Here is a 23,603-nt window from a genome sequence, read left to right on the forward strand (position 1 = left end):
TCGGCCTTTCCTCCTTCACCCTTCTCCTTTTCTTTCCCTGGGCTGACGCCTGTGCAGTGCTTGGCAGCTTGAGATGGTTCTGTACACCCTTGGCACCTGAAGTTGTTGCCAAAAGGGAGCAGACGGCTGCAGTGGGAAGAGGAAAGTGTTGTGGGAAAACACAGGGAGCCATCTGGTCCCAACCACCGCTGGCACAGGAGCTCTCTGGCCCTGCAGCCACTGCTCCACGCCCAGCCCGAGCTCCCTCAGCCCCCCAGAGCTCCCAGGCAGTGCAAAACCTCTGCAGAGCTGTGCTGGGGGTGTTGGCAGCCTGCAGTTCTTCTTTCTTTATTTAGCAGAAGCAGCATTCTCTTTTTTCCTCCTTTTTATTTTTTTTAACTTGTAGCTTTTGTATTTTCTCCTTCACCCTCTCCCTGAGGGTCGTTTGTTTGTGTGTTCCCTCTCAGTGCCTCACAAAGTGCTGGGAGCCACGTGCAGGTGGTGCTTTGCTTTCAGGGAAGGGGCTGAGGTTTCGGAATGATGGTTTTTTTTCTGACTTCCTGCAACAAAAAAATGAACTGAGCAGTGGAGTGAAATTTTGATTTGTTTTCAGGTGGTTTTGCTATTCACCTGCACATTTGACATGAGGGGAGCTGTTGCCCAAAGAAGCTGCCCCATCCCTGGCAGTGCCCAAGGCCAGGCTGGACATTGGGGCTTGGAGCAGCCTGGGATAGTGGGAGGTGTCCCTGCCTGTGGCAAGGAGTGGAATGAGATGAGCTTTAAGGTCCTTTCCAGACCAAACCATTCCATGATTCCACGTGGAAAGGTTTGCACTGGGGCCTTGCTGCCACCTGAGCCCTTCCCTGAGCTCCCAGCTCTCAGATGGCTCATCAGCACTTGGGGCTTGGGGGTGAACTGGGGTCAGACCTGCCCCGGCTTTGTGGGAATGAGAGCTGCTCAAAACGTGCTTGAGAAGGCTTAATTGAAAACATTCTCTGAAAGGAACTCTCCCTTTGGAAAATAAGGGGTTTGGCTGTGTAGATTTGCTGCACTTCACATTTTTTTGGTGTTTGTTTTTTGGTTTTTTTTTTCCTTGAGCCAGCCTTTTTTCTAGTTGTCAGTTAAATGGCAGCATCTGATTACAGTACTTGACTTAACATTTAATCCATATTTAACATTTCATCCGTATAATTTCATCGCTCTGAGCTTCAGATATGTTCCAGAGCAGTGGAGAGCAGCCTTGATATGTGGGGAGGTAAAAGCAGCTGGTTTTAGCTTTCTTTTGCAACTTAATATATTTATTATAGAAAATTCCTTCCCCTTCCTGTTAATATGAACTTAGCTGGATATTGCAGTGATGCCTTGAATTTCCCTGCTGCAGGTTGGAGATGAGGATAGAAGGAATTAGGAGGATGCAGACAGGAACACTGAGACCATTGCAGGAATCACCAGCTGCTGCTGCTCTGGGAAAGGAGCCTGGCCTCAGGATGCAGGCTGACCCCAATCCTGGTGTGGGAATTCAGGCTGGGTTGTAACACAATGTAACACTTAAAAGGTGGTTTTCCTTTTCCATGAGAAGGCTGTGGGCAGTGCTTGGAGTTGGAGCTGGTTGCAGGTGAATCTATTTAACAAGATTTTGGGGCTGGTTTTGGTAATTCTTAGCTAATTCTGTATTATTAAAGGGATATAAAAATAATGGCAACTAGAAAATCTCAGTCTGAGAGTGAGTATGTAGTCTCCACAAAAACTGGATAAGTATTCAGAATCTTCCTTTCCCCAGGAAAAAAAAACCAAAACACTTTTGCCTGTAATGAGACAGGACTTCATGCTTTCATTGCTTGATTCCTTTTAGTGGTTGAATTAATTTTTTTTTCCAAATTTCTTTTTTTTTTTAATGTTCTGGTTTGTAATGGGAACAGCTCAGGTGAACAGCCTGCTCTCCATCAGGGATGCATTCTGCACACAGGGAGCACCAACGTGTGGGACCACCCACAGCTTTCCCCAACCCATTCGTGCCGGTTTCTTTGACATTTGGTGTTTCTGTGGTTTATGATAATTCACATATTGTTTCCAGACAGTGGGATTGTGTCCCAATTAAATGCTAAGGGATGCTTGTGCTTCCACAGAGCTTCCAATCACAGAATGGCCTGGGTTGGAAGGGATCCTAAAGATCACCCAGTGCCACCCCTGCCATGGGCAGGGACACCTCCCACTGTCCCAGGCTGCTCCAAGCCCCAATGTCCAGCCTGGCCTTGGACACTGCCAGGGATCCAGGGGCAGCCCCAGCTGCTCTGGGCACCCTGTGCCAGGGCCTGCCCACCCTCACAGGGAGGGATTTCTTTCTAAATTAAACCTCCTCTCTTTGAGTTTGAAGCCGTTCCCTGTGTCCTGGCACTCCAAACTTGTAACCAGTCTCGCTCCATCTTTCCTGTACCTTCAGGTCCTGCAAGGTCACAGTGAGGTCACCCCAAAGCTTCTCCTCTCCAGGCTGAACAATCCCAGCTCTCCCAGCAGAGCTGCTCCATCCCCCTGATCCCCCTGGAGCCTCCTCTGGACTCTCTCCAGCAGCTCCAGGTCCTTCCTGTGCTGGGCCCCGGGGCTGGGGCAGCTCTGCTGCTGTCACAAGCTGTGTGATGAAGGATTTATTTGGGACCTGGAAGCAGCAGCTTTCCATGGACCTGCCCTCACCTTGAGGCAGATACAGACTGAAAAATGCCCTGAGCCCTGTGGGCAGAGCAGGAAGGGCCTGCAGGGCGCAGTGACCCAGAGGCTGCAGCCCTGCTGTCCCCTGGCTGTGCTGCAGGCTCCAGTGCGACAGCCCTGCCTCTGAGTCTGGGGCTTTGGCTCTCTGAGGAAGGATTCTGTGGAATATCCAACTTCAGAAAGCAGGAACAGAAATTTCCAGCTCCAAACTAGAGTGCCAGGAAGGGGGACAGGTTTTTCTGCCATGCAATTCATCATGCTGATGAATTCTGGTCAGTGCTCATGATGTCTATTTTTATTATTAATTCTTTTCCTCTTAATCCTGGTAGAGCTGAGAGCATCTTTTGATAAGAAGTTCTTCTGCAGTATTCAGATTTTTCAAAAGTATTTGCCTGACTATTTTTTTGTTCCTTTACTGAGACCAGCTAAAAGACACCACATGGCTCTGCAAATTCTGGTTCTATGTGGGAGCCCTCTGATCTCATAGAATTTCAAACTGAAGTAGAGAGGGATTCAGATCCAACATATGTGTCTCTCTCATTCCTTTCTGCCCTTTAAATTTTCCTTCTTTTCAGTTCTAAAAATGTATAATGTAGAGAGCTCGCTGAAAAATCTTTGCTAATAATTTATTGGGGTTTTTAATTACAGTTCTGCCTGTCTTTACACACAAATTAGATTTAAATGTGAAATGTTCACTGTGGTGCCTGAACCCTGGCACAGTTTGGTATCTTTTTGCTGGGCAAGATCTTCTGACTTGCAAACGCATTTATCAGTTACGTGACTTTGCCACATAATTTTGTAGATTTTTATTAGGCCAAAAGTAAAATTTCTTTTGATGGGGTCCAAGCAAGTACATTTGCTCTGCTAAAATTTTTCTGTGGTGCGTTTTGTACTGGCCTTGTCTTTTGATGTGGGTGTGCTTTTCAGGTGAGGTGGATTTGAAACCATTTCTGAGCCTCAGAAATTACTCTCTGCCCTCTGGGCTGCTCATTTCTCCAGGCAGCTTTTGGACCGTGTTTTATTAGACTTAGAACTAGGACACCTGTACTCCTGCCCCTGCATATCTTAGAAAGTGATGTTTTGTTAGGAAACAAATGACCTAAGTGAGTACCTTGCTCATCCCTGGAAAGAAAGGGAGGGTTTTTGTCTCGTGTGATGCTTTTTCCCCTCACTGAGGCAGGAGGTTGGAAGCTTTGCTGCAGCCCTTCTCTTCAGTGCCCTTGTTTCTTAGCAGAGAAAATGAAGCAGATCTCTGGTATTTGCCAGTTTTTCCTTCCCTTCTCTTCTTTTTCATGGATTCTTAGTTCTGTACTGAAAAACAGATGGCTCTCGAGTACAGCTTTAGATGCTCTGTGAGGTTTTCCCAGAAACCACGATCCCTGTGCCTGAGGTGATGCCACTGCCTGCAGTTCTCTCACCTGAAGCACAGAAAACCTGGGATTCAGGATCCCTGGTCGTTCTTGGCTGACAGAAAAATCCCCAGGCTATTGAAAGTCACCACCTCAGGCTTGAGAAATCCAAAAGGTTGTGAAAGCTGCGGATTGCTGGAAGCTCAGGGAATGGCTCTCAGTTTTCCTTGCTCTGATACTCCTCCCCAGCAATCTGCTGCTGGCTGCTGCCAGAGACACCACAGGGCTTGGAGAAATATTCCACGTTACCTCACATCACCTCTCCTCTGCTCTTCACTTTGAGCTGTTCACCCCGTGTCTGATCCTGCTGCCAGAGCACCCAGGGGTGCAGGGATGTGTCCCTGATGCCAACTCCAGCTGGAACTGCCCATGAGGCTGATGCCAGGTATGGAGAGAGGCTGGTTGGAGGTGTGTGACTGTGATAATGCACTCGAAGGACGCACTGACACATTGACCTCATCACTCCTGCCTGCAGGTGTGGCTGTTTGAGGGCTGTGGAGTTGAATCATCACAGAATCGTGGAATGGTTTAGGTTGGAAGGGACCTTAAAGCCCATCCCATCCTCCCCCCTGCCATAGGCAGGGACACCTTCCACTATCCCAGCTTGCTCCAAGCCCTGTCCAACCTGGCCTTGAACTTCCAGGATGGGAATGATGTTTTTTCACTGCTTGCTTGCTCTCAGCAGTTTAGTGGAAATAACACTTTTGTTGGTTCTGTTTGCTGAGCTCACATATGTTGGTGTTCTTGGTTGCATTAATGGTGGGGTTTTAATGGCTGATTAATTGGGAGCCTGCTAGAAATTGGGAGTGCAGAGCAGATGGTTGGTATTTCTGAGACAAAACAAGTTGGTTCTGTTGGAAGCATCACCGTGTTCTGTGCTGGGGATGAGTGAAGGTCTGGGAATCTTTGTCCCGTGTCCCTGGCATGTGGAGGGATGGGATGCTGGGCAGGCTCCTCCCGAGCTGGCACAGCCAGGGTCTGTCTGGGCACCCTTGTTTGTGTCCTGTTCTGTGAACTGCTGCTTTCCCAAATCAGAATTGAGGTCTGGATAGGATTTCTAAGTCTCTCCAAGGCTCTTCTGATGCTTGCTGGACACGTGTTGTCCACAGTCAAGGTGTGTCTGCCTGAAGGAGCACAAAGATCCACCCCAGCCCTACAAACTCTGCCTCTCCCCTGGGGTGAAAGCTGTTCTGGCTGCAGGTCACTGGCTTTGATGGTGTCCCCTGGGTTTAGTGGTGTCCACCTAGGGCTGGACCCCATTGCATCACCAGGGGCTGATGCTCCTGGGTCAGTGCCCAGGTAGGGGGTGACAGGCAGAGGTGCCCACGCTGCTCCCTTGGTGTTGTTTCTCTTGTTTGACATTTTTATTGCATCCTCAGCTCATTTGGCATTTCAGGCAGTTTGTCTTTGCTTGCTGAACTTCCAGCACTGTCAGAAAGCTTTATAAGCCACATATCCTGGAAGGATATTTAATCCACATATCTTTTCTATTTAGCTGAGAACTCTGACACGTTAATGAACACTGATGATCACTCTGCTGCTGAATGCTTGCAGAACTGCCCTGCCCTCTGCCCCTGCTGTTCTGTCCTGTGCAATGCCATCAGGATTCCCTCTGGGAGACCTCCCGTATCCCATTATGCCATTCAAAGCTGTACCAGACCAACATTCACATCAGGTGAACAGTGAATCAGATAAAAGAATCTGCCAGTGTTAAAAATAAGGTGATAACCCCCTGTCCCAAGACTGGGGCTGTTGCCTGCAGTTGTGTGGTTCAAGGAGCAGCAGAGGGAGGAGGGAAGGGCAGGCAAAGCTCAGGTCTGTTCTGGGAATGATGCTCATTCCCTCTGCTTGGGACTTGTTGCTTTCATAGGAACCAATTCCCAGAACTCTTGTTGGAGGATGAGGAAGTCAAATTCTGTTCTTGAGATGTCCTCCTCTCTGTGCTTTCTCACCAGCTTTATCTTTTGGTCTCTGCTTATGGGATATTTTTGTCCATTTCTGTTTGCTCTTCCTTGATAATCAGCGTAGCAAAGAGCAAATGTTATTTGGGTGTTGGAAAGTACAAGATGAAAAATGACACTTGGGAACTTTTTCAAGTCTGAGAGTAAAGTCAGCTAAAGGAGAGTGAAACCTTTGCAGCGGGACTTGAGCACTGAGGGGGAGATGAGTTGGCCCTGAAGGTCAGGACAGCCCGTTCCAGATCTGTACCTGTGGGCTTTGCTTTTTGAACACATAGGTGGGAATTTGTGACCTTCTCCCATGTTGGTTGTTCACGGTTCCTTGATTTTTACTGAACTCGTTATAACCTTGCCTTGAGACTCCTCACATAATGAAGTGTTTTGTTATTTAGTACATAAATTTCAGTTCTGTTGTTAATGAAACAATGAGGGATTGCACAATGAAGACATGAATACAAAGCAACTGCTCTGTCATGTTCTGTAAACGTGAATTTCTCTCTCAGTAAGAGACAGGTAATATTTTCTCTAGGTGTGCAGTTATTCCCTTAAGTTTTCTTTTCTTTGCATTTTTTTGTATTTAACTGCAGTCACTCTGCAACCTCCACCACATATGGCACAAACTGCTGCAGCAATAGAATTGCTAATAAGAAAATTAAACTAAAGTGCCTGCAAGAAGCTTTATGTGCACCAAAATTCAGCTCAGATCTGAGGTTGTTGCCAGATGTCTGTGTCTGTCTGTGCCCTACAGATTTGGGAACGTCTTTGGGGTTGGTAGTGCTGTGGGTTCCTGGTGGCACGTTGAATAAGTGGTAATGCTGCAGAGAGCTTGAGGATTCACCTGGAGGGTTGGTTCAGTGCAGGATGAACAAGTTCTGGATTTTGGGAGGTCAGTGGAGAGGCTTTTTTCTTTGAAACCAGGATCCTGAGCTTTGTGTGGCTGTAAAGGTCTGTGATATTTTGAATGCTGAGTTTATGAAAATGCAGCTGCAATAGGAGCTGTCACCAGAGCCAGGCTGGACAGGGCTTGGAGCAGCCTGGGATAGTGGAAGGTGTGCCCATGGAATGGAATGAGCTTTAAGGTCCCTTCCAACTGAAACCATTCCGTGATTCTGTGATCCTGCATGACACCAAGGAATGGGATAACAGAGCTTGCAGGTTGTGACTGCTGGGAACAGGGAGAATTGGAAGATGTATTCCTAGAAAAGTGTGAAAATTTTTGTGAAGACTTTTTGCCAGCTCTGGTCAATGCAGTGATCCATCACTGCCTTCAAAGCCAATTCATGGAATTGAATTATTGGAATCACAGAATGGTTTGGGTTGGAAGGGACTTCAAAACTCATTTCACCCCACCCCTGCCATGGGCAGGGGACACCTTCTACTATCCCAGGTTGCTCCAAGCCCCATCCAACCTGGCCTTGGACACTGCCAGGGATCCAGGGGCAGCCACAGCTTCTCTGGGCAGTTTTCTCCAGGAGCTCAGGAGCTCAAGTTCAGGTGTTCACAGATGAAATTCCTTGTTCCCCCAGGTCCTGCCCTGCTGCTCACCAGTGACAACATCAAACAGCGCCTGGGCTCTGCTGCTCTCGACAGGTACCTGCCCTCGTCACTGCTCAGGGAGATGCAGAGAGACACTGGACTGCTCTTAGAAATACAGAGTTTGGGAGTAAAATCCTGTCTTCTGACATACATTGAGCCTTCTGCTCCAGGTGTTGGAGACAATAATGTTTCAAGAGTATTTGGTGCAGATGTGGGTGGGTTTTTTCCACCATTACTTTCTCACTTGTGAAATTGGAAAAGCTGAATTGCTTCAAGTGTGCTCATTCCTAGGGATGCTGGGGGAGCATTACTGAAGTGAGGCATCACTGCATCCTCTTGCCTTGGTGTATCTGTCTAATGGTGTAAATCCTGGAGAAACAGAGCCAGCAGGAGCTTGGAGCTGGGAGCAGATCCTGGCTGAGCAGGAAATGCAGGACTCTCCCTGTGTCAGATTCTGCTCTATTCTCTTGGGAGCTGCGATGTAAAACCAGTTGAATTCCCTGTTTTCCTTGTCTGTCCCCAGCATCCACGAGTACAGACTGACCAGCTGGCTGGGCCAGCAGGAGGACATCCACAGGATTGTGCTGTACCAGGCTGACAGCACCCTGACCCCCTGGACCCAGCGCTGCATCCGCCAGGCCGACTGCATCCTCATCGTGGGGCTGGGGGACCAGGAGCCCACTGTGGGAGAGGTGTGGGAACTGCTCCTTCCCCTCTTGGCACTGGGAACAGTCCAGGTCAAAGCAGGTTGCTTCACACTCATGCATTTTTCCCGGGTTTAACACCCAGTGAGGCATAAATAATGAAATATTTCTGAGAAATGCCTGTTAGGAATAGCAAAAGAATTGCATGAGAATCCTCTGAAATGGCAAGTTTTATGTGGGAGTACTTCCAGCAAAGTTCTTTTCCTCTAAAGAGTCATTTTTGGCCCATGGTAAATCAAAAATTGCTTTGAAGCTTTGCATGTCTGCTCAGAATTTCTTTGGGTCTCCACATAAAGGGAGAAATTCTTTTCTGCCTGGATGAAATTCATGGTGTGTGCTTAGGAAAAAGTAGATCTAAATTGCAGTGTATGAATTATTTATTATATTTTATTACAGATTTTAAGCTGTACTTTTTTTCCCCCCCCTTACTATCTATTTTTACAGTTTCATATTTTATTACCAAAGTCTTCTGACCAGACAAAAATTCTGCAATAAATTAAAAAAGAGATCACAGGTGGGGTTTTTTAGGATGCTGAAGTGCTGAGTCTGACCTGCAAAGAGCCTGGGCTGGTCCCACGTGCAGCTTTCGTGTGTGTCCTGTTGTGTGGGCTCTTCCTGCCTGCACGTGGGAGGCAGGAAGCACAGGCAGAACAAGCTGCCAGCAGTTGCCTAAAACAACAACAAAAAATTCAGAATCAGAAATGCAAGGAGGAAAAAAAAAAATGGACTGATGGGAAGGGAAAGAAGAAAACACTGAATATTTGTGGGCTCGAGTCGGGCTCGAGTCTGACTCGGGCAGCATCTCACGTTGCAGGAGCAGTGCCTGCCTGTGCTGTGCATTTAATGGCCTGGTTTAAGTCAAAAACGTTCAGGTTTGAATCCTTGGCTGATTTTAGGCTTCTGTGTGCTGTGTAAGCCCAGAGTTAACAGTGTTGTTGCCTAAATAAATCATGTTTGGGGGTTCTGCGTGTGCAGACTTGGATTCAGGTGGGAATAGGGGTGTGGGGTGTGTGTGGATGAATTTCACTGAGGCTGGAGCAGCCAGCACTGATTGCCCTTTCCTTTGGTGTCCATAACTGCTGTAGCTGGAGAGGATGCTGGAGAACACTGCAGTGAGAGCCCAGAAGCAGCTGGTCCTGCTCCACAAGGAGGATGGGCCTCTCCCTTCCCGGACCGTGGAGTGGCTCAACATGCGGAGCTGGTGTTCTGCTCACCTCCACATCCACTGCCCACGCAGAGTCTTCTCCAAGAGGAGTCTGCCCAAGCTGGTAAGAGATTCCTGATTTGGTGGCTGGTCCCTTGCTGTCCCTTACTTTTGTCTGTAATCTGTGTATCAAGGGGGATCTGGGATAATGACACTCCGTGATATTCTGGTATGCCGTGGGTTCTCTTTACATCTGCCTGGCCTCCACTGGATTCAGGAAGCAGGGATAAGGGAGGCAGGTTTTCTCTATGGATGCACACTTGGCTTTTTGATCTCCTGAAAAGGGTAATTTCAGCATCCTGAAATGAGTAACACTGTCTCAGAGTCCCAGTCAAAGGTGTGTACAGGCCGTAGAGTCCTTTTTGTTGGAAGGATCCCTGTGCTTCCCAAAGCCATGCTAACTATAAGGCAGAGGCAGCCTGGGGTTGTTCCTGGATCCCAGGAACATTGTCAAGGAAGAGAAAGAGCTCCAGAGGAAATGCTGTACTGCCCCCAGCAGCTCTAAAAGACTGAGAGAGGCCACTGGTCACTAGAACTGTTTGGGTGGTTCACAACCCTCTGTTCCTTTGGAGAAGCACTGTAACAGAGTCACCGACAGCTTCAGGCTGGAAGGGACCACTGGAGCTCCTTCAGTCCCTCCTCCCTGCTCAGCAGGGTCCCCTGGAGCAGTCACTAGGATTGTGTCCAGATGGGTTTGGGCTATCTCCACTGAGGGAGAATCCACACCCTCTGTGATCTCTGTTCAGGGCTTGATCACTGCACAGGAAAGAAATTCTTCCTCCTGTCCAGTGGAACTCCTGGGCATCAGTTCCTGCCCGTTCCTCTTGTCCCATTGCTGGGCCCCATGGAGCAGAGCCTGGTCCATCCCTGCAGACAGGGACAGACATGGATAAGATCCCTCTCAGTCTTTCCTTCTCCAGGCTGAGCAGCCCCAGCTCCCCCAGCATTCCCTCACAAGAGAGAAGCTCCAGTCTCCTCATCTTTGCAGCATCTTTTAGCAGGCTGCTGTTGGCTGACTCTGCCCTGCTGTGCAGTGACCATGCCTGGCTCTCCTCTGCAGGTGGAGATGTATGAACGTGTGTTCCAGAAGGCCCCGGACCGTCACTCCGACTTCTCGCGCCTGGCCCGGGTCCTGACGGGCAACGCCATCGCGCTGGTGCTGGGCGGCGGCGGGGCCAGGTAGGGCATTGTCCCGGCTATCCTGGGCTGGATGGGGCTCTGAGCAACCTGGCCTGTGCAAGGTGTCCCTGCCCATGGCAGGGCGTGGAACAGGATGGGCTTTAAGGTCCCTCCCAACCCCAACCACTCTGGGATTCTGTGCTGGTGCATCTACCAGATCCGAGAGCCCCACTGTCCCTGGGCTGCGACAGATCCCTCAGGGTGACAGACATCCTGGGACACCAGCACTGCTCTGCAGGCAGCGTTTGGGGGAGGAGACACTGAGGAATTACACAAACTTAGCCTGCTGGGGGGATTTGTGCAGGATTTCTGCAGAAGGAACATGAGCGTTTGTGACCTCTTGAGGCCCCTCATAATGGTTTAATACCAGGAGGTGACCAGGGCACGAAAGATGACGTTTCTTTCTGTTGGCCTACACTATGGACTCTTTTTCCCTTATGGATTCTTATATTAGAAAATGGCTCACAGTATTTCAAAGCTCTTCAAACTTTGAGCAGTAAGGGGAATTATGTCCTCTAATGGAGAATGTTCTCATCCTTATAATCCTCCAAACCCCCAGGTACCCATACACTCTGACAGCCTTACCTTACAGCAAGAGTGTGTTTTTGCAGACGCAAGGACAAGGTGTGTGCTGAGCACTCTGTTAGAATTCCATCTGAAACCCCCAGTGAGCTTTAGAAATAAATTATTAGTGGCATTTTTCTTTGGAATCCCTTTTTACTTGGAGAGTTTTCTGTTGAGACGGAATTGAGTTGCCCTTTGTCTCAAGTGAGTGCTGCCTTTGTTGTCTCCATCACTGTGTTCTTGAAGCCCTGCTTTAAAAGAGTGCTTTGAAATACAGCTCTCAGAAAACTAAAATCCCTAATTTGCACGCAGTCTGTCTGTTTAAGTGCACAGAAATATCACATTTTTGTCGTTGGGCCAGCGCGCGCTTCGGGGGAGCCTTCGCTGCAGGAAGGGTTGGAGCTCCTTTGTGCCAGCTCCTCCTGTGCAGTCACCGGTGCTGAGACAGCCAGAGCTGATTCCTTGAGTGTCTCACAGGTGCCTTGATCCTGCTCCCTTTCACAACCCCTCACCTGAGCTGGTTTCAGGATTTCGTTTCCAACGCAAGCTCTGTCCTGTGGAGACACAAAGCAGAGCAGCAGAGGGGAGCTTCTGTTTTATCTCAGTATCTCAGGAGGCTTCTCCTCCACTGATACAAAGCGTCTGTGGTTTGTTCTTTGTTCCCAGCTGATATCTCTGCCTCTACCAAAGCCTGTGTCATGCTAAATATGTGCACTCCTGTACTGCTGGCAGCACATTTTGCTCGTTCCCTTCCTTCCTTCTGTAACACTGCTGTAATTTTTGCCAAACTGTTTATTATTTTTTTGTTCTACTACTTAATTTGCAAGCTCCCACCTGCGGGTGTGCAGGATCCGAGGTAAGGAGGAGCAGGGTCACTGAGCCTGTGTTGGTCCTGTGTTGTCCCTCTCTGCAAAGCTGCTCTGCTGCTGTGTTGGCTTTGGGGTCTCTGGATGCTCATCACCCATTCAGCAATGAGCCATGGGCCATTAGCCATCAATCTGCTCATTTCTGCATCCCTGAATGGGGAGGACTTGAAGAGGATTAAGGGCAGAGCGGATAAATGGGATATTTCTTCCTTCTCTGGAATGCTTTCTATGCCATGGACTGAAATGTTTGTTCAGGGGTTCCAGGCTGGCACAGGGATGGTGTGAGCATTGTGTTTTCCCTGGAAAGGTACAGAATGCTGTTTTAGTCATTAAATAGTCATCTAAATTGTGGTTAGATAAAGATTTTTCAAAGTGAGAATGTAATTAAGACTGGGGAAAGGACAGAATTACTCTGAACCTCTGCCTTTGGAAGGGCAAAGTAAATTCTTAGATTGCCCATTTCTACTAACAAGAGAATTTCAAGAGATTAGATTAGGTACTTAGAATCATCCTGTGATTAAAGCACAGTCAGACTAAGAATGTCTTCATGGGTCTCTGCACAGACTATTAATGGCCTTTGGATAATAATTGCATGAGGAACTTCCCAGTTTGCTCTCAGAGCAGGAATCATGCTGGTCACACAGCCAGGGAGAGGTAACAGTGACAGGGGCTGCCTAGTGGGTATTTGTTCAAGGTATTGTGTTCTGTGACTCCAGTAATATCAATTATTTAGTTGTTATTTTGGGAATGTTTGTCTGGCTTCCCAGTGACAGCTGGATTGGGAGGTTTTACCAAGAGCAGCTTCCTAGTAATTATCATTGTGGTTTGTCATGACAAAAGGCTCATAGGAACTAAAGGTTTTCTTTCTCCTGTGACCATAAAAATAAAAGAACTTGAAGTGATACGGTTCTAAAATTACAGTGTTTTGCTTCTGTTAAATGCTAACCTAATTTTACTTAGAAACATAGTAGAGTTTGAGGGAAGGGAAAGGGGGTTTGTGTTTAGGAAAACAAAACCTTTGAGGTGTAGTTGCAAGAGTAGTGACACATCAAGCCCTGCACCAAAGGCATAAACCTTCCATAAATAGTTGTCCTGACCTTTAGCCCTCCCACGTACAGCCCTTCTTTGGTTTGCTGTGGTTGTCTTAGCAAAGCTGTTTGAAAACTAGAATTTCTAGGGAGTAAATAATTATTACAGAACTATCTGGGAATCCCTAAGGCTTTGGGAAAAATGGGCTGTGAGCTGTTCCAGAACACAGAGTATCCCGAGCTGGAATGGCCCCACAAAGATTTTCAGTCCTGGCCCTGCACAGACACCCCAACAATCCCACCCTGAGCATTTCAGCCTCCCCTGAGGAGCTGCTGTCGAAGGATATTTATAGATATTTCATCAGGGCGTCTTTTCATTTCTCCTTTTTCTGTTCAGTTTTCTCCTCAAACTTATTATCACACCTCAGCATTTGATGTCTTGAGTAGCTGGGATTTTTGGCACACAGTTTTCTTGCTGACTCTACAGATGTGGCTCAGACCTTTTCATTTTGGGCAGTTGGCTTGTTTCACTTGTCCTTTCTGCCTTTTCTTTGTTTCCAGCTCTGGCACTCTGCAAAGGGAGGATAAAAGCAGCAGTGTAGGAGAAGCAAGTGCTGCCCTTCTGTTGTGGGATCTCTGTGTCTGATGAGCACTCCTGTTGTCTCCTCTGTCTGTCTGTGCTCCTGCAGCCTGTGCCATGTGCAGGGTGCTCACGCTTCAAGCTCTCAGAGAAGGACAAGCAGGCAGGTCCATCTGCAGCTGGTCACTCATGGGCTGCTCCTGAGCTCCTTAAAGCCTGGCTTTATCTTCCCATTCAGTGGCTTTACCCAGGGATGAAGAGGCTGGAAGAGTCCCTGAGAGGCAAATCTCAGTTGTTCTGCTCTCAGGAGATCAAATTTGTACTCTGCACTCTGTGTTTGACTCCTGGATTGCAGGGAGAAGAAACCATGGAGGATTTTCTGTGTCTGTGATGTTTGGCTGCAGCTCCAGCTCACTCAGGCAACTTTGAGTAAAAACCTTCTTGTCAATCCTGCCTCCTTTCTCTGCCACCGGACGCTGATCTGTTCTTCCAGAAGGCACAAGGAATTTGTTTGTCCTGTGTCTGCACTGGGACAAAGCCCTGCAGTTTCTGAGCCATCCCTGGCACAGGCAGGACAGGCAGAGCTGCACTCAGTGCCTGGAAGGGTTGCAGAGGTCACACTGTCCTGTGCAGTGGGTCAAGCAAGGAGCAGGTGGGACATGCCCACAGCCACCATAAGGAAAACCTGAAACGGATTTTGAGAACTTGAGAACTGTAGAAGATCATGTTCCTTTTCTGACTGCTGATGCTTTTAGCCTGCAAGTGTGGCTGGGAGGTGAGGAGCTCTTGCTTGGGAACAAACCCTCTGGTGCTTCCCCCGCTCCATCCTGCTAAAAAAGGAATTGAGTTTGGGGATTGATGACCTGATGTACCCATGTAAAACACTTTAAAGCAAGTGAGTGCTGTGCTGTGAGATCTGATATTCCTCCTCAGGTTGTCTGGGGAGCTCCTGGCTGCCTTCAGCAGGCGCAGGGACGTGGTGTTGCTGCTCCATGGCTGGTGACGCAGCATTTTAATTACACCCCCAGCAATTAAGTGCTGTCAGAGCTGGCAGGATGCAGAAGCTGAATCTGCAATATGCTCGTGTGAGGAGTCAGAAATGATTAATAAGGACACCAGTAAGTTTTGGAGGTTGATTTGTTTTTCTGTTTGGTTTGTTATTCTAACATGGAAAGGAGTCTTAAAGCAAAACCCTTGTGGTCCCATCCTGGCTGAGGGCAGCTGCTTCTTAATTCTGTCCCTTTCTCGTGGTAATTGGGAACAGACAGGGTTTGGTGCTTACCCTGTTACTCAGATGCTCAGTGCTTCCTCCTTAACTGGATTTTGCCATCTTAACTCTGAGAAACTTTCACTTCTGCACTGCATGGTGCAGGTCTGGTGTTTGGCAAGAGGGTCACTGCAGGCAAATGAAATTCCTTCCTTGCCTCCTGTGAAATTCTCATCAGCTTTTTTTCCTGAGAGAAGCCATGAAGTCACTGTGTTCCTTCCCTTGCTTGAATTCATTAAGGTAAAATTGACAAGCTGCCAGAATTAATGAACACTGAACTTGTCGTCAGCGTAACGTGGGAATGACTGAAGAATGTGCTGCAAGGAAGGGAGGGTGGAAATAGCACCTCTGCTTTTGGGGGCTGTTTTTAGTTCTCCCAAGTGGCAACATAAGAAGGTCTGGTTTCCAGCACTGCTGCTGTGGAGAAGAGCTGAGATCCCTTGTGCAGTGTCATCTTTTGCTCCATGGTCCACAAAAGCAGAGAGAAGCACAGGGACAGAGAACAGGGGAGGCTGCACAGAAAGTACCTAAGCTTTGTGAGTGTTTTAGGGCCTGATAAAGGTGATGTCCCCTGGGTGAGGAGCAGGGTTTGGCTCCCAGAGGTGGAATGGGCTGGCTGGTGGTGCAGTGACGGAGTTGACACCTCATAGCTCAACTTCCAGCGTGTGATGCAACATCTGAGGAATAAAAAGCTGAAATTTGAGGTGGAAATGCTGCTCCAATGCCAAAGTGCTGTCCTTGGGATGGGCAGTTTGCTCCCATGGTGCTGACAGCTCCCTTCCCAGGCTGCAGCTCCTTTTCCTGCATCGTGGTTGTAAAACCCTGGGGTTCAGTCTTGGGCAGTAACAGAACCTCCTGGGGAGACTCTGTGAAGTTTTATGGTGCAGCTGCTTTGGATTCAGTTAAGGAAGATTAGTTCTTACTCCTCAGCTAATACAGGTAACTAATGATAGGAGGTTTTTTGCCCCTATCAGGAGCAGTGTGTGCATGGATGTTATTTAAAACTGCCCCTGCGGAGCTGCAGAACTTGAGATGGAGCTGGTGGGCTCCTAAGATTGATTCCTGAACCTCAAATACAGGGAGGGAACTGGAAATATGGGGGGGAGTTGCTTTTTTAAACTATCAAACCTGACTACAGGCACCCAGACAAGGTGCTCTTAGGGTGTGTGGGAGGAAAGGGGAGGAATTTGCTGCCTGAATGAGGCAGCTCCAGAGGAAAACACTGCTGGAAAGAACAGAGCAGTGTTTTCCCCTCTGGGATCCTAAACACACTCAATATAGAGATTACGGAAGGGATGAAAGAAAATCCCATGGGAGTTTCCTGGGCTCTTGATGTTCCTCAGATAAGGTGGAACACAGTAAATGTTTCTCAGCTCCTTTGCTGGGTTCAAGACTTAACATGGAGTGAATCTGATGAGGGGCACCCCAGAGTAGGAGGGATAAGGGGTCTCTGGAGCCCAAGTGCTGTCATGACCAGTTCCTTGTGCTGGAGGATAAGAGTAATATCTTGAGAACTTGCTTAACAATGTTTCTCCACGCTTCCACTCCTATCTAGGTCATACACAACCTATTTCCCCTTTTTCTTTTCCCACCTGGCTGTGTCTGCCAGTCTGAAAGTGTATTTTCCCTTTCTAACACATCCAAGCCTTGAGATTTCCCAGTTTCTTTGCACCGTTTTTAATCCCCACTCATTCCTTCTTGTCTCTTTACATCTGCCCTTCAGTTCCTTTCTCAGTCTTTGCTTTCAAGTCCTCTCACAAATTGTGAAATTTTCACATATTGTGAAAAAAATGCAGTTTGCCAGCTTTTTTTGCCATCCTGATGTGTCCCTGTGTGTCAACAGAAATGCACTTGGCTTTGAAATCATTCCAGATCATGCAGTGAGCTTCAGGACTGTGCCAAGTTTGCAAATAAGTTCTTGATTGCAGTGTTTAATGTTGTTTGCAGTGGTTTGTAATGGGGTACAGGTCTCCCCTTCATTTGGTGTCTCTGCCTCACAGTGCTTAAAATTCACAGGGCACAGAGCTGACAGCTTGAAATGTCTAAAAATTGGATTCAGGGTTGTGTTTTTTCCTGAACTGCTCAGAAAACATAGCCTGGAGAAGAGGCTTTTTCTGAAGTAAATTATGGAAGAAAATTGTTGCTAAAACCATTGCTCTTCATTGTGACCTTGGCTAGGAGGGGTTTGGAAGGGCAACAACAGCCTCTTCAAGGTGCTCTTGGTGGTGCCAGGAGCCACTGGCAGCCCTGGAGGGTTCGGTTGCTGGAGAGAGGAAGGGACAGGCAGGATTTCATGGGGCTGGGATTCAGCTCCTGATGGGACTGAGGAAATGGCTTAAAGGTCACCCTCTGGAAATGGCTCTGGAGCACTTAGAGGGAAGAGAAACACAAACCATTACCGGGAGGAGTTGTTTGGGGTTTCAGGAGGATGTTGTTACCTCCGAATGTAAATGGATTTGTGCTGCTGCCTTGTGGCTTGGAGGTGTCTGGGGAATTTGCTTGAAACCTGCCATGCAATTGTTCTGATGGAGGTGACTCTTCAGCGTGCAGAGCAGTGACCAGGTGACACTTTGTGCTGTCTGGGTACAGTGCCAAAACATGATCAGTGTTTCTGCGGGGGCTGCTGAGGTTTGGGGGTATCTTTGCCTCCTCTGGCAGGAGGGATCTGGGTGCTGGGCTTGTTGGGGGCTGGCCAAGATCCCTGTCTTCAGCCTGGCGCCTGGCAGCCCTGGATGGAGCCAGTCTGGCACAGACTGGGCCCTTCTGCACTGGGTTCACACCATTTCCTGATTTCCACTTACGTGAGACGAGAGCAAGGATTTTCTTTTTGCAATTCCTGTCTTTTCTTTCTCTCCCCCTGATGCAGTCAGGCAGCATCCCTGAAATTCCTGTTCCAAGTGCTTGCTGGAGGTACTGAGCTGGCATGTAAGGGTTTTCCTCCTCTCTGGCAAGACAGGTCTTGAAGAATATGTGCTGCTAAAAGGATCCCGTTCCTCATCCTGATCGTGCTCTGAAGGTCCAGCAAATTAAGCTGAGATATGACAGGAACTTGAAAAATGCTTCTTCCCTTTGTTTAAATGGAAGAATCAGGCTTGCTGTGCAGCATCTGCAGTGCCCAGGAACAGCTGAGGAAGCAGGATTTCTGCAGCAGAGAAGTATCAAAATGATACAAAAGGGGCTCAATCTGCTTTGTGTCATGGAAAAAACCCACCCCAACCTCTGAATACTTGAAATATCTTTCCTCCAGTTCCTGTTCTTCAAAGTAATCCCTTTGTACGCCAAGCCAGTCTGTCTCTTGACTCTGGAAAGGCAGAAAGTTGGCAGCTCTGAGGTTAATCCTTTTGGCCTTTGCAGCCTTCCCCCATCACGGACAGCCTGCACTGGGCTGGCAGCATTTTGGAGGAGAGGAAGCTGTTTGGTGACCTGTGTTATGGCTTTTGTGTGTGTGGATAAATGTCTGGATCTCAGTGCACACTGGAATGGAATTTTTGTCTGTGGTATCCTTTTTTGAAGCTCACACTGATGCATGGGTGGCTTCAGAGCTTGTAATTGCTGCTGTAGGTGCTCAGAGAAGTGGTGTGTGCTCTTGTCACAAGTGGAGCATCCATTGCCACATGCAGATAAACCAGAGGGAAAGCTGAATTCCAGAGCCAGGCTTCCCGATTCCCAGCATCTTTCAAAACCAGATTTCATGCCAGGGCAATATTCAGGATGTAAAATGACAGAGAAGCAGCAAAACTCTTTATCCTTGAAGATAAAGCTGCACCTTTGACTCGGTGTTTTACTTGTGCTGCTCTTTTGGGGAGGCTGAAGGAGTAAGGGTGAGGAAGGTGGGCTCCTCCTTGGAAAAGATAATGATAATGTGTGTTCGGTTACCTAATTTGAGTCTTATCCAGGTCAGCCCTAGAGTTATGTTTGAACAAACAAAAAACAACTCCTAAAAATAAATCAGTAAGTTGTATTTGCTGTTGTTGAGCAAAGCTCCTGAGACACAGCTGGGAGCTCCTCTGGGGGCCTGGGGCTCTGTGTTTGCAGATGGTTGGGAAGAGGCTGCAGCCTAATTGCTCCTGAGAGGCTCTGCTTTGATTTCTTCAGGGAGGGACCATCCCGAGCAATGCCCGGCGCGTTCATCGTGCTTTTAATTGTGTTTGTGCAGCAATTCAGAGCTCTGCCTCCAGTGAGCTGGGGGAAAGGCAGAGCCTGTGGCTGCTCCCAGATTCCCAGACCTGAATGCCAGTTGCTCAGAGCTGTATAACAGTTGGGTCGTCACGTGCCCACAAAAGCCATGTTCACATGGCCTGGCACCCACAGAATGCTTAATGAGCTGATTTTTCCTTTTCCCATCTGCAGCACCTCTGTAATTGCTCATTTGCTCCCATCTGCCACGGAGGTTGAAGGTTATAGCAGCTTCTATTAAACCCTCCAAGCAGCAGGAGCTTGGGAGTCATCTACTTCAAAGTTATGGCTTCAAAAAAAACCCCTAAAATTAATTGCGGGTGGTTTAGTTGGACTCTCCTGTCCTGATCTCCAGTCTTCAACCCACCAAACTCATTTATTCACAGCAATGCCTTGATGAACAGATGAACTTAAACAAGGAGGTGGTGGAGTTGTGGGTCAGCTCTTCTTGCTGGTTTTGCACCTTTTTCTATCAGATGTAGAAGCATGTGCTGTGTTCACTTCCCATGGAGCAGCTGTCAAGCTCTCTTGGCAAGTCCCTGTGCCTTCAAGAGTGTGGTTCTTGCATTGCTGTGGTTTTGGGGAATCTCTGTCCAGCCCTACCTGGGCAGTGAGCTTTCCTGATAAGAAAAAAGGAGATTGGAGAGGAGTTCTAAGTAAATTCACACTTAGATTCTCTAAAGCGCTTTGGTCTTATTTCTGCAGCTTCCAGATGTTGTGCTCAAAATGGGTTCTTCCAAGCTTTAATAAATAAGTCTCAAAGGTGTGGGGAAGGACAATATCTTTGTTTTCCAAAGAAATAATCTCCCTTTGCAGACGATGACTGAATTGTTCCTTGGCTCAGAGTAAGAGATGGGATTTTGTGACATCCCCAAGTGGGTGCAGTTTGCCATTCAGCCTCTTCCCTGCTCCTGTGCCCCTCTCCGAAAATGCTGCTGCCAGCTGGGATCAGAAAACAAAAACCCTGGTGCATTTTATAATTTACCTCCGCTATTTTGTGCATTTTCTCCCCTCCAGTGCTTTCTTCCTGTATCCCTTCACACCCCAAGGCTGGGCAGCCCTGACAGCCCTCCTGGAAGGGCTGAACACATTTTGCTCATTTATTTTCTGTGTCAGGCACAAATCTCTTTGTTTAAAGCTTGTTCTAAAGTTAGTGTATAAAGCAGAAACAAGATCAGGGCTATAAAAGGACATTGTATTTGGGTTTTCTTGCAGGAAGGGGGTTTCACTGGGCTTGTGAGGAATAGGAGATGCTTTTTCTGCAAGATGTGCCTGCCTGGCACGGGGTTGATGTGTGATCTCTGCAGCATGGCAAGGCCAAAGGGAAATGGCTCCTGAGCTTTGGCTTAAGGAGTTGCTGGAAATCTGAGGGCAAAGCTAAGTGGGAGGATGGAATGAGATTGTTGTTAATGGAGGGGAAGACAAGAAAAATTCAGGTCTCTGGATCAATACGTGCGGGCTGTGGAAGGGAAAAAGCTTCCTCCAGGGCAGCTGCTGGGAGAGATCCTGCTGGATGTTAGGAGAGAACCCAGTAATGTGGGGTTATTCCCTCTGTTTAGCTTAGAAATGGTGCTTAGTTGATTAATCAATTAATCAATGTTGTCAAGATTGGAAAGTTCCTTGTGAGTGCTCACGCAGGACCACAGCAGCAGAAATGCAGGGGTCTGGTTTCTGTGTTCCTTTGGAGCTGGCAGAAAAGCATAGCAATAATTCTGGCAGATTTATGATGCTGGGAAGTTTTATGGTCAGGAAAGCTGGGAAATAATGTTATTGGAAAGATATAACTGGGATTAGATTTCAAAGCAGTGTTTGGGTATATTGCTGCTGCTGCAAAAGCTCGAAGGTGCCAGTTGGAGATAATCCAGTTGCAACTTGTAGTAGGCTTGCTCCACTTCTGAGCCAGTGACTGAGCCTCTCAATGCCAGGATCAGCCACGGAACACACCAAAAAATGCTGCTGTTTGTGTAAAGAGGCTTTTCCTTATGTCACCTTTCCTGATGCCATTCCATGTAGCTCTTCACATAAACAACATCCGACTTCCCCTCAACCCAATACGAAGAGCAGCTCCCCAATGACTCCAGGATCAATCTACAACCACCACCACCCCTCAGACAGTGGTTCTGTAGTGGTTGTAGCTGCATCTGTTACTCTGAGAGCTGCAGGCTCAGTCATCAGCCCCAGTTTTGGGATCATGGTCCCTGAAGTGCCAGTGGTTCCCTGTGTGCTGGCCGTGGTGGATTTCAGGATGTGCTGTCCACTCCCATGGGCTTGGAAGCTCAGGCACCTTCAGTCTGTTTCTGTTGTGCTCAGAGCAGGGCTGGGGGAGTGGTTGCCCAATGTGCTTTTTGCACATCTCCAAAACAGACATGGTAAAGACAAGTTTGTAGAATTTGTAGTTCATAGAATTACAGAATGCTTAAGCTTGGAAAAGACCTTTGAGATCATTGAGTCCAACCATTCCCCCAGCACTGCCCAGGCTAGCACTGACCCGTGTCCCCATGTGCCACATCCACATGGGTTTTAAACCCCTCCAGGGCTGGGGACTCCAGCACTGCCCTGGGCAGTCTGTAAAGGGCTGGACAGTCCTTCCAGGGAAAAACTGTTTTTATGGCTTTGCTTCTTCAGGAGTTTTAAGGTTCTGAGGGTGTCTTAATTCTGGTTTGTTGGGCTCTAATGGAGCTTAATAAAGTCCCCTCAACAATTTCTCTATTTTTCTGCCTCCTTTGCCAGGTAACTCCATCAGGAAGGAGGTGCAGGAAGCCTGGGGAGGCTTTGGTGGGAGACACAGCAGAGCTCTGCAGCAGCCATGGCCTTAATCCTTTTTTTATCCAAAGGAACCAGCATCTCTTCAGAGCATTCAGGGAGAGCTCCTTCATCCTGCTGAGTCAGTTAGGAGGAGAGATGGGGGCTGGTGAGGCTGAATGCCTGAGCTGCATTCCTCTTTGAATCCAGCTTCTTCTTTGAAGCTGAAGTGGATTTTAGTTGAGCTGCAGCCTTGCCTGGCTGCCCCCTCAGCCATGGCCTGAAAAGCGAGTGTCCCTTCTGGCTGCTCCCAGGCTCGGATTGTTCTTTCAAACACAGGCAACATCCTGCTGATGTGTTAAACGTGGCTCGTGGGGAGAATATTGGTGCAGGGCTCTAGTTTTGTACTGCTTGTGTTTCCTTCAGCCCATGCCCTGAGCAGGGAGGACAGCCTGCCTTCCTGCTGGCACTTTAATCTGGGATGTCCCGCTGCATCCTTGCTCCTGAGCCGGATCTGATCCCAGCTCTGGCAGCACGTGCAGGGCTGGCACATGCACGGCTCACAGGGGAATTTTCCTTTTATCCCTTCTGCTCTGTCCTTCGTGCATCACAGTCACATGCCAGCAGCACTTCCCCAGGGCATGAAAGCAAGGGCTCATTTCAGCAGCGGGAATTTTCCTGCAAGACCCTCTGGCAGAAAGGCTCTCTGTGTGTGCTGGGCTGTGGTATTTAGGGAAGCAGGGCTCCAACCCTGTAACTCCTCTCTCTGCTTTGTGGTCATTTCTTTCCCGGAATCATTGAATACCCTGAGCTGCAAGGGACCCACCAGGACCATCAAATCCAGCTCCTGGCCCTGCACAGACCCCGCAACAGCCCCACCCTGGGCATCCCTGGCAGCGCTGTCCAAATGCTCCTGGAGCTCTGGCAGCCTCGGGGCCGTGCCCATTCCCTGGGGAGCCTGGGCAGTGCCCAGCACCCTCTGGGGGAAGAACCTTTCCCTGCTCTCAGCCTGAGCCTGCCCTGGCCCAGCTCCAGCTGCTCCCTGGGTGCTGTCCTTGTTCACCACAGAGCAGAGATCAGAGCTGGCCCTGTTCTTTCCCTCACAAGGAAAGTGTAACTGCAGTGAGGTCTCCCCTCAGTGTCCCCTTGTCCAGCTGACCAGACCGAGTGACCTCTTTGTGACCAGGAGCAGTAAAGAAGGAATGGTGCTTGGAGTTTATCCAGCACAGCTTCTGGAGGCTTGTTCCGCACAGGGATCACGGTTCAGGGAGTGCAGAAAGCAGCACCTGGGGCAGCTGATGCTCAGAGCAGCCCCTGCTTTGCCTCGCTCAGGCCAGGCTGAGGCAGTGGCAGAGCTGAGAACAGAGCCTGGCTCTGGCTGCCAGCTCCTCCTTGAGCTGGGTGATGCTGGTTCAGCTCTCCCTGCAAAGGGCATTAATGAATCAGGCCTGTCCTAGGCAGTGAATGTGATGGGAAGGAGTTTCTGTTCAGATACTGACTGCACTTCCTGGGCAAAGCTTTGGGTTCTGATAGGAATTATTTGAAAGTCCTGTTGTAGGTCATTGTTCCTGGGTCACTTGTCACTGTCCTGGGACAGTGTTAGTCCTGGCAGGGGAGGTGCTCCATCCAGCTGCTCCTTCAGGCAGCTTTAGGGTGAAGGAAGCTGCATGTGCAGCTCCAGGGACATGCTGTGTGTGCATCCCCTCTC

General features: G+C 48.6%; 1 protein-coding gene across 2 annotated transcripts in view; it reads left to right on the plus strand.

Moving 5' to 3' along the window:
- PNPLA7 (patatin like phospholipase domain containing 7) overlaps positions 1-23,603 on the plus strand; it is a 118,679-nt gene that overhangs the window by 63,779 nt on the left and 31,297 nt on the right. For both annotated transcript variants that reach the window (XM_017740325.1, XM_017740326.1), the window contains exons 22-25: positions 7,576-7,639; positions 8,109-8,277; positions 9,375-9,557; positions 10,554-10,672. In XM_017740325.1, the coding sequence (XP_017595814.1) occupies positions 7,576-7,639; positions 8,109-8,277; positions 9,375-9,557; positions 10,554-10,672 (535 nt within the window). The remainder of the gene's footprint in view (positions 1-7,575; positions 7,640-8,108; positions 8,278-9,374; positions 9,558-10,553; positions 10,673-23,603) is intronic.

This window comes from Corvus brachyrhynchos, unplaced genomic scaffold, assembly GCF_000691975.1.
Source record: "Corvus brachyrhynchos isolate BGI_N302 unplaced genomic scaffold, ASM69197v1 scaffold305, whole genome shotgun sequence".
In the NCBI taxonomy this organism is placed as follows: Eukaryota; Metazoa; Chordata; class Aves; order Passeriformes; family Corvidae; genus Corvus; species Corvus brachyrhynchos.